At 36.3% G+C, this 11,082-nt stretch overlaps 1 protein-coding gene across 2 annotated transcripts in view; it reads right to left on the minus strand.

Annotated features, from left to right (window-relative positions):
• Positions 1–10,460, minus strand: part of RNF212B (ring finger protein 212B) — a 96,405-nt gene extending 85,945 nt beyond the window's left edge. Inside the window, exons 1-2 of one of the 2 annotated variants that reach the window (XM_077127181.1) lie at positions 10,344–10,460; positions 8,718–8,818 (exon numbers count right to left, since the gene is read on the minus strand). In XM_077127181.1, coding sequence (XP_076983296.1) covers positions 8,718–8,817 — 100 coding nt within the window. In that variant the 5' untranslated portion in view covers position 8,818; positions 10,344–10,460. Of the gene's footprint in view, positions 1–8,717; positions 8,819–10,303 lie in introns of both variants that reach the window. The other variant, XM_077127182.1, reaches the window with a different exon arrangement.
• Positions 10,461–11,082: the final 622 nt, after the last annotated feature.

Genomic DNA, 11,082 nt, shown 5'->3' on the forward strand with positions numbered 1-11,082 from the left:
TCACCTAAAATTCAAACATAAGTAGGTAGAAAGTAAAAGTATGGAAAAATATACAACATGAAAAAAGAGAGCTGCAGCAACTATCAGATAAGATAAACAAAGTCAAAAACAGTTACAAGGGACAAAGATGGTCATTATATACTGATAAAAGGGAAAATCCAACAAGAAAAGGCAATAATTATAAATATATATACACTTAACAGCAGAGCCCCCAAATATATAAAGCAAATACTGACAGATTTGAAGGGAGCAATTGAAGCTTCCACATTAACAGTAGGAGACTTTAACATATCTCTTTGAATATTGAATAGAACATCTAAATGGAATATCAATAAAGAAATACAAGACTTGACTGATACTCTAAACCACCTAGATCTATATATACTAAGAGGTATATATAGAATTTCACCCAAAAACAACAGAACACATATTCTTCTCAAGTACACATGAATCATTCTCCAGGCATTACTATTAGGTAACAAAAGAAGTCTCAATAAATTTTAAAAGATGGAAATCATATAATGCATCTTCTCCAACCACAATAGAATGAAGCTGGAAATCAATAACAGAGGGATAAGTGGAAAATCCTCAAATATGTGGAAATTAAACAATGTACTCTTGAGCAACCAATGGGTTAAAGAGGAAATCACAAGGGAAATTAGAAAATATCTTGAGGCAAATGACAATAAAAATACAACATTCCAAAACTTGTGAGATGCAGCAAAAGCAGGGCTTAGAGGAAAATTTATAGATCAGATGTTTAAAAAAGAAGAAAGACTTCAAATTGCAGATCTAACTTCAAAACTGGAAGAACCAGGAAAAGAAAAGCATATTAAACCCAAAACAGGCAGGTAATAACAAAGATCAGAGTGGAAATAAATGAAATAGAGAATTTTGAAACAATAGGGAAAATTAACAAAACCAAAAGTTGGTTCTTTGAAAAGATCAATAAAATTGACAAACCTTTAGCTAAACTGATAAAGAAACTGAGAGGACACAAATGTCTAAAATCAGAAATGAAAAGTGAACACTATTACCAATACCACTGAAATGTAAAAGGACTAGAAGAGGATACTATGAACAACTATACGCCAACAAATTAGATGACCTAGATGAAATGGACAAATTTCTATAAACACACAAATTAACTACAATGACTCTTCTTGAGAAGAAATAGATCTCAACAAAGCAATAACTAGTAAAGAGATCAAATCAATAATCAAAAATTTCCTAATAAAGAAAAGCCCAGGCCTGGATGGCTTCACAAGGGAATTTTACCAAACATTCCAAGAAGAATTAATACCAATCCTGCTCAAACTCTTCTAAAAATTTAAGAAGGAGTACTTCCTAATTCATTCTGTGAGAAACACTTCCTAATTCATTCTATAAGGCCAAAATCACACTCATACCAAAGCCAGATAAAGACTCTACAAAAAAGAAAATTACAGACTAATATCTCTCATGAATATAAATGTAAAAACCCTCAACAAAATACTAGCAAACTGTATATTAAAAGAATTATACTTCATGATCAAGTGGCATTTACCCCAGGTATGCAAGGTAGCTCAACATAAGAAAATCAACTAATGTAATACACCACATCAATATAACAAAGGGAAAAAAAAACCCATGACTATTTCAACTAACACAAAAAAAAATGCATGTGATAAAATCTAATACCACTTCTTGATAAAAACACTTAGAAAACGAGGAATAAATTTCCTCAACATGATTAAGGGTATGTGCTGGTTTGAAAGTATTATGTACCCCCAGAAAAGCCATGTTTCAAACCCGCTTCAATCTTGTAGGGCAGCTATTTCTTCTAATCTTAATTCAATATTGTAGGTTAGAATCTTTGATGTGATTATCTCCACAGAGATGTGAACGCCCAGCTGTGACTGTGTATTTTTGATTAGATGGAATGTGACTCCACCCATGCCAGAGGGTCTTGATTAATCTACTGGAATCCTTTAAAAGAGGAAATATTTTGGAGAAAGCCAGAAATGACGGGAACAACAGAGGTGACAGGAACTTCAGAAAGAAGCTGACACAGATGTCAATACTTAGAGAACAGAGATACGGATGTTTGGAGATGTTTGGAGCACAGCAGATTTTACTATGATATGTTAAGTAAGACAGAACCTGGAGGTAGCCAAGGGAAGCCAAGAGATGAAAACCAGCCCTGGAAAAGCAAAGTAAGGAACTCTAACAGGAACAAAGGCTGAAAGCAAGGGAGCCTATTGGCTTTCCTTAAATTAAGGTATCTTTCCTTGAATGCCTTAGTGTGGACATTTTTATAGGCTTAGAATTGTGAACTTGTAACTTATTAAATTCCCCTTTTTAAAGCCAATCCAGTTCTGGTATATTGCATTCTGGCAGCTTGTAAACGAACAAAGGTATATATGAAAAATCCTCAGCTTACGGTGTATTTAATGGTGAAAGACTAAAAGCTTTTCCCCTAAGATCAGGGATATGACAAGGATGCCCACTGTCACCACTGTTACTCAATATTGTACTGGAAATTCTAGTCAGAGAAATTAGGCAAGAAAAAGAAATAAAAGGCATTCAAATAGGAATGGAAGAAATAAAACTTTCCCTATTTGCAGATGACATGTTCCTACATATTGGAAATCCTGAAAAATTCACAAAAAAAGTTCCTAGAGCTTATACATGAATTCAGCAAAGGGGCAAGATACAAGATCAATACTCCCAAATTGGAAGCATTTCTACACACAAGGGATAAACAATCGGAAGAGAAAATCAAGAAAAAATTCCATTTATAATAGCAACTAAAAGAATCACGTATTTAAGAATAAATCAAACCAAGGAAATGTAAAGGACCTGTATGCAGAAAACTATAAAACAGTGCTAAAAGAAATCAAAGAAAACCTAAATAAATGGAAGGGCATTCTATGTTCATGGATGGGAAGACTAAATATTGTTAAGATGTTGATTCTACCCAAAGAAATGTACAGATTCAATGCAATCCCATAAAAATTCTAACAACTTTCTTTGCAGAAATGGAAAAGCCAGTCATCAAATTTACATGGAAGGGTAAGGGGCCCCAAATAGCCTAAGCCATCCTGGAAAAGAAGAATGAACGGCAGGCCACAGTGGCTCAGCAGGCAAGAATGCTTGCCTGCCATGCCAGAGGACCTGGGTTCGATCGATTTCCGGTGCCTGCCCATGTAAAAAAAAAAACAACAACAACAACAAAAAAAAAAACACATGAAGTTGGAGGGCTTATACTTCCTGATCTTAAATTTATTACAAAGCCACAGTAATCAAAACAGCATGGTATTGGCAAAGAATGGACATATAAACCAATGTAATTGAATTGAGAGCACAGAAATCAACCCTTATATTTATGGCTGACAGATTTTTGATAAAGGGGCAAAGACTACTCAATTGGAAAACACTTGTCTCTTCAACAAGGGTGCTGGGAAAGCTGGATCTCCATTTGCAAAAGAATGAATGTGGACCCCCATCTCACAATGCATGTAAAAATCCATCCAAAAATGGATCACAGACCTAAATATAAGAGCCAGAACTATAAAACTCCTAAAAGAAAATGTAGGGAAGCACCTTCAGGACTGTGTGTTAGGCAATGGTTTCTTAGAATTCACACCCAAAGCACAAGCAACAAAAGAAAAATAGATAAATGGGACCTCGTCAAAATTTAAAACTTTCGTGTATCAAAGGACTCTCTCTCCAGCCAACACAACAAGCAAATTCACCACCCTCCCCCTTTCTACGTGGGACATGACTCCAAAGGGTGTGGACCTTCCTGGTAACATGGGACAGAAATCCTGGAATGAGCTGAGACTCAGCATCAGGGGATTGAGAAAACCTTCTCGACCAAAAGGGGAAAGAGTGAAATGAGACAAAATAAAGTGTCAATGGCTGAGAGATTCCAAACAGAGTAGACAGGTTATCCTGGAGGTTATTCTTATGCATTAAATAGATATCACCTTGTTAATCAAGATGTAGTGGAGAGGCTAGAGGGAACTGCCTGAAAATGCAGAGCTGTGTTCCAGTAGCCATGTGTTTTTATGATGATTGTATAATGATATAGCTTCACAATGTGGCTGTGTGATTGTGAAAACCTTGTGTCTGATGTTCCTTTTATCTACCTTATCAACAGATGAGTAAAACATATGGAATAAAGATGAATAATAGGGGAACAAATGTTAAAATAAATTTAGATTGACATGGTGGTGATCGGTGAGGGGGTGGGGTGGGGGATATGGTATGTGTTCTAGTTTGCTAGCTGCCAGAATGCAACATACCTGAAATGGAATGGCTTTTAAAAAGGGGAATTTAAATACTTTAAAATGTCACCTTATGTGTGAGACTAAAGCAAAAAATGTTTATTTGGTACAAAATTTATATTTTGACTAGAGCATTTCCTAATATAACTCATGTAGATAGTTTGATTGAATGTCGTAAGTACTTGGAATCTCAGGTAGGACATGAGATTTTGTTGGTTTGTCCAGAATGATGCCCCGATGAATCCCAGAGTGATTTGATCAGTGACTGGAAAAGTATTGCAAGCCCCCTTTGGGGAATGGTGGGAGCGGGGAGAAATTCAACTTCCCCAAGTTGAATTCTTGATATTCTCACAAGCAGTGTGGACAACCAAAGCTATAGGCTGAGCCCCCAGTCTTGGGGTTTGTTCATATGAAACTTAACCCCACAAAGGATAGATCAAGTCTACTTAAAATTTAGGCCCAAGAGTCACCCCCAAGAGAGCCTCTTTTGTTGCTCAGATGTGGCCTCTCTCTCCAGCCAACAGGACGAGCAGTCTCACCACCCTCCCCCTCTCTGCGTGGGACATGACTTCCAGGGGTGTGGACCTTCCTGGCAACGTGGAACAGAAATCCTGGAATGAGCTGAGACTCAGCATCAAGGGACTGAGAAAAACCCTAGAATGAGCTGAGAATTAACATCAAGGGATTGAGAGAACCTTCTCGACCAAAGGGGGAAGAGTGAAATGAGACTAAGTGTCAATGGCTGAGAGATTCCAAACAGAGTCGAAAGGTTATCCTGGAGGTTATTCTTATGCATTAAGTAGATATCACCTTGTTGTTCAAGATGTAGTGGAGAGGCTGGAGGGAACTGCCTGAAAATGTAGAGCTTTGTTCCAGTAGCCATGTTTCTTGATGATGATTGAACAATGATATAGCTTTCACAATGTGACTCTGTGAATGTGAAAACCTTGTGTCTGATGCTCCTTTTATCTACCATATCAACAAAAGAGTAGAACATATGGAATAAAAATAAATAATAGGGGGAATAAATGTTAAAATAAATTTAGTTTGAAATGTTAGTGGTAAATGAAAGCAAGGGGTAAGGGGTATGGTATGTATAACTTTTTTTCTCTATTATTGGTTTATTTCTTTTTCTGTTGTCTTTTTATTTCTTTTTCTAAATCGATGCAAATGTTCTAAGAAATGATGAATATGCAACTATGTGATGATATTAAGAATTACTGATTGTATATGTAGAATGGAATGATATCTTAATGTTTTGTTTATTTTTTTAATTAATAAAAAAAGTTTTAAAAAATAATAAAATAAATAAATAAATAAAAAGGGGAATTTAATCAGATGCTAGTTTACAGTTCTAAGGCCGAGAAAATATCCCAATTAAAACAGGTCTATAGAAATGTCCAATCTAAGGCATCCAGAGAAAGATACCTTGGTTCAAGAAGGCCGATGAACTTCAGGGTTTCTCTCATAAATGGAAGGGCATATGGTGGGCACAGTTTCTTTCTCCTCTGGAAAGACACATGGTGAACACAATCAGGGTTCCTCTCTAATCTGGAAGGACACATGGTGAGCACAGTGTCATCTGCTAGCTTCTTCTCTCCTGGCTTCTGGTTTCATGAAGCTCCTCAGGAGGTGTTTTCCTTCTTCATCTCCAAAGGTCTCTGGCTCATGGACTCTCTGTTTTGTGATGCTGCAGCATTCTCTGCTCTCTCCGAATCTCCCATTCTCCAAAATGTTTCCTCTTTTATAGGACTCCAATAAACCAATCAAGACCCACCCATATGGGTGGAGACATGTCTTCACCTAATCCAGTTTAACAAACACTCTTGACTCACATCATCCAGGGAGATGATCTGATTACAGTTTCAAACACACAGTATTGAATAGGGATTATTCTACCCTTATGAAATGGGATTTTGATTAAAACATGGCTTTTCTAGGGAGCATACTTTCTTTCAAACCAGCACAGCATGTATGAATTTTTTTCTGCTTACTTTTTATTTTTTTCTGAATAGATGCAAATGTTTCAAGAAATGATCATGATGATGAATATGCAACTATATGATGATATTGTGAATTACTGATTATATATGTAGAACGGAATGATCAAAAGTTAAGAATAAAAAAAAAGAAAAGAAAATTACAACCTACACAACTGGAGAAAATATTTGGAAACCATATTCTGATAAGGGTTTTATCCAGAAAATATAAAGAAATCCTTCAACTCAACCATAAAAAGGCAAACAAGTCAGTGAAAAAAATAGGCAAAAGACTTGCATAGGCATTCTCCAAAGAAGATATACGAATAGCCAAAAAGCACATGAAAAGGTTCCCAGCAGCATTAGCCATTAGGGAAATGCAAATCAAAGCCACAATGAGACACCATTTCATCATTTTATCTACTAGAACAACCACTATTTAAAACACAGAAAATTACAAGTGTTAGAGAGGATGTAGAGAAACAGGAATATTCACTCTGCTGGGGGGAACGTAAAATGGTGCAGCCACTATGGAAGACAATTTGGCAGCTCCTTAGAAAGTTAAGTATAGAATTATCACATGATTTAGCAATCCCACTTCTAGGTATATACCCCAAAGAACTGAAAGCAGGAACTTAAACAGATATTTTCACACCAATGTTCACAGTAACATTATTCACAATTGCTAATATGGAAGCAACCCAAGTGTTCATCAATCAGTAAATGAAAACAAAAGGTGGTAAATACAACAATGGACTCTTAGTGCCCTTAAAAGGAATGAAGTTCTGATACATATAATAACATGAATGAACCTTGAAGACATCATGTTAAATGAAATAAGCCAGACACAAAAGGACAACTATCATACGATCTCATTGATACGAAATAATTAGTAAATCAAACTCACAGAGTCAGAATCTAGAACACAGGCTAACAAGGGATGGGGTGGAATAGGGAATAAGGAATCAAGGCTTGAAATATAGAGAGCGCCTATTTGGGATGATGGAATTCAGGCAGTGTATGGTAATGATGGTAGCATGAAATTGTGGACATAACTAAACACGTTGAATAATATATTTGAATGTGGTTAAAAGGGGAAATCTTAAGTTGTGTGTATGAATATTTTTTTTTAATCTATGGAAATGCTCAACACAGTAAACCCTAGGTTAAACCCATAGACTGTAGCTAGTAGTAAATTTATTAAAATGCTCTTTCAACAATTGTAACAAATGTACCACATCAATGAAAGGTGTTTATAATGTGGTGGTATATGGGAATCCTGTATTTTATGCATGATTATTCTGTAAAGCCACAGTTTCTCTAATAAAAGAAAAAAAAAGATGATGAAATTCAAATAGAGAAAAATAATTCTCCAGCTGCTATCTCACGTGACAGTTCTTTCCTTGGAGACTAAAGATTTTCCCCAGTTTGTCTTCTGTATTATAGCCAGAATGAGGTATCAAGTGCAAACATTCTTTTTAAAAAAAAAACAAACAAACTTTCCTAGTTCTCCATTACCTACAAAATAAAATTCAGGTTCTTTAGCCTGGTATATATAGTCTTGCAACATTCAACCACATTCCATCTCTCTAGTCTCATCTCGCACCATTTCTAACTGTACTCTTTGTGTTCTACCAATTCTCTGCACTATGATTTCATAATGTGGGAGACTTCTTCACATGCTATTCTCTTAAGCTAGCATGTTCTTCCCTGTTGCATCTACTTGGCAAACTCCAATTTACTGTCCAAAGCCCTACTGCAGCAGCACCTCTCCTGTGAAGTTTTCCCTGATCAATGCATACTACCTTAAGTCTCTCTTATGGGCTACTTCCACACATTGTTAATTATTTAAGCATTAAAAAAAAAAAACTTGAATTCAAGTTCTATTTCTATGAATTTATATCTGTGAGAACATAGTCAAATCATTTATACTATCTGAACCAATTTCCTCATTTGTAAAATGGGTCTACCAATAACCTCCTGGGGTTGTGAAGATTACACAAAATTGGTACACGTGAAAATGCTTTTTAAACTGCAAAGGTATCATAATCATTACCACCATCCATCATCATCATCATCATCATTTCTAATCAAATTGATTTCACAGGCTAGACCACTTTCCACTAGAAATGGATCTTGATATCAAACACTCCCCTCATTACTATTCATTGGTTTTATTCCTAATTTTTTCCCCTGATCAGTCTGATCCCTTGGGGCTTTCCCCGACACAGACTTCAAAATGATGAGTACCTTTTGGGATTCAAGCAATAGACATCCCATTTTTAAAATCATTTTTTATTAATAGATTCCTCCAATTTCCATAATTGATAGTTTCCTACAGTGGCCACACCACCAATGTTTACTAAGCAGTATTTTTAAAATCGTAAATCACAAAGAAAAACAGCTAATCATTATTCCTAGATTGAAAACATTTTTGCCTGAATCTTAAAGCATTTTAATTACTCACCCAGAGTGACACATTTTTTACAGAAAATATGGCCACAGCTTGTGACAAAGAAATGGGCCCCATCTTTACGGTAACACTGGTTGCAATGAAACCAATCCATTCTAGAAAAGAGAAAGAGAAAGGGTGAGTATAACCTGGACATAACTTTAGTTGTTCCAAAATCTGTTTAACAATGTTTACTTAGCTTCTGATAGCTTCTTAGGATAGGATATATTGTGGACATTCCAATTGATTATAAGGAAGTATATATCTACTTTGGAAGTGAACAAACTGCAGACTGTGTTGTACTATTATTTTAAAGAAAAAATATGTATGTTAGGAAAATTAATAAGAAGACAGTGCTAAGATTTTTTTTTTTTGAGCTGTAGGATTAGGGGTATTTGTATAAGTGTCTAGGCCTATGTTTTGCCTTTATACATTTTTTGTTTCTCAAGTTTCTGTATTAATTCATGTATCAATTTGTAATGAGAAAAAAATACAGAAAAAAATTTTAAATGAATCATCCATTTCTTTCCTAACAATTTCCTGTGACATAGGACAAGAGTGGAGAGAAGAGGAGGTGGTGGACTACACATAGATCATATTTTAGCCACTTGGGGCATATTTTATCTAAGGGAAACAGGTTTAGTTGAATGATCGTGTGGTCTCAGCTTGTACACGTTTCCTTCTATGTACAGAAACTCAGAATAATACCTCCAGAAGGGGCCTACAATTGAAAATCATTTACTGTTATCTTAAAACAGAAAATGTTTTGTTCAAAAAATATTCACCATTTTTTCAAGAGATGTAACTGATGTTCACTAAATTTAAATGACTCATCCAAAATACGTTTTTTGGTTAGTGGTAGCTCTGGAATTAAGAGTCCAAATCTCCTGGTTCCCCTTATAAAGTTCTTGCTACCACATTAACCAAGCTTTGTGCTAGACACGGCAACCACGCATCCTGTATTTTCTGACAATACCAATTTCATATAATTTGTTAAATGTCTAACTAAGTAAATATGACATTGTTTAAGATTTAAAAATGAATAAATTAAGAGAATACATAACTAATTATCTAATTGTTCAATGAATCCATGTTTAATTTAATGAGTGCTTTTGAAGAAAGTAGTTGTCATTAATCTGATTTGCTTTAAATTTAAATCAGAAAAATAATTAAAACAAACTGATTATTTTTTCTCATCAGTCTTTGTCTTTAATTTTTTTTTAAGTAGTTATGGAGAGGTTTGCTAAATGAATGATGCCTGCTTTGCATCTTAGGTGACAGAAGGCAAGATTCATCACAAAATTTTACTCAAACAGTTCAATGCAAAAGTATCCAGTCAGTGCATGAGCTTCTGGTATTTGTTGCTCACGATATTCTAACTACTAGTTAGCGGGTCTAAAGAGAGGGCCCTGACTGAATTAAGGGCAGCAACAACAATTTTACTCAAATTGGTTGGTCAGACGAATTCCTTAAGAGAAGGGCAAAACGGGGCTTGCAAGTAAGACGACCCTCTGAGGGCAAACCTCTCCCGTTCTGCATGGGTGACGGGCACTCAGCAGAATCTCAAATTTCCCACGTTATTTTTCTAGCGGTTTCCCTACCCGCTTGGTTGCCGTAACCCCCAGAGTCCTCGGATCTCACCGAAATCATGCAGTTCACGTCACAGAACTGAAAATGGCGGGAAAATAATCAGCAAGACAGACCCAAGGCTGAGGCAGGTCTCCCGCCTGGGGCGTAGACCGCGCGGCGGGCGCGAGCCGTGGGCGTGGCCGGCGGGCGCGAGCCGTGGGCGTGGCCTGCGGCCGCGCGCTAGAAAACGACGGCGTTTCCCTCAGCGGCGCACCCGGGGCGGTGGGCGGGGCCGCGGCGTCTGGGAGGGCGTTTCTTAATTGCTGAGGTAAACTCGTCTCGCTTGAAGATTGAAAATAAATAAGAAGTTTGCCCTGTGCCAATCCGTGCTACTACGGAAGCGAAAATATGAAAATTAGACTAACAATGTCCCACTAGATAAAGAGAACATGCTAGAAAAATGTCACAAAGAAGATGAAAGCATTAGCCTAATATTTAAAGATAAACTAATAAAAAGTTTTTAAGAAAATAACTAGTGATTTGAAAGACCAGCATTTTAGAAACAGAAAAGTCCAAAAATGGCATGAATATTAAAAGAGAACTAACAGATCTCAAGAAAATTAATTTTTAAAATGTTTAAGCTTTGTGGTAGTTCGAAGGTGTATGTACCCCAGAAAAACACGTTTATAAACCTAATCTATTCCTGTGGATGTGAACCTTTTGGTGAGGTTACTTCAGTTAAGGTGATGTCCGCCTCCGCCAGGAACGGTCTTAACCCTATTGCTGGAGTCCTTTATAAGAGAATGCAATT

Source organism: Tamandua tetradactyla, chromosome 14, assembly GCF_023851605.1.
Source record: "Tamandua tetradactyla isolate mTamTet1 chromosome 14, mTamTet1.pri, whole genome shotgun sequence".
NCBI classification, from domain to species: Eukaryota; Metazoa; Chordata; class Mammalia; order Pilosa; family Myrmecophagidae; genus Tamandua; species Tamandua tetradactyla.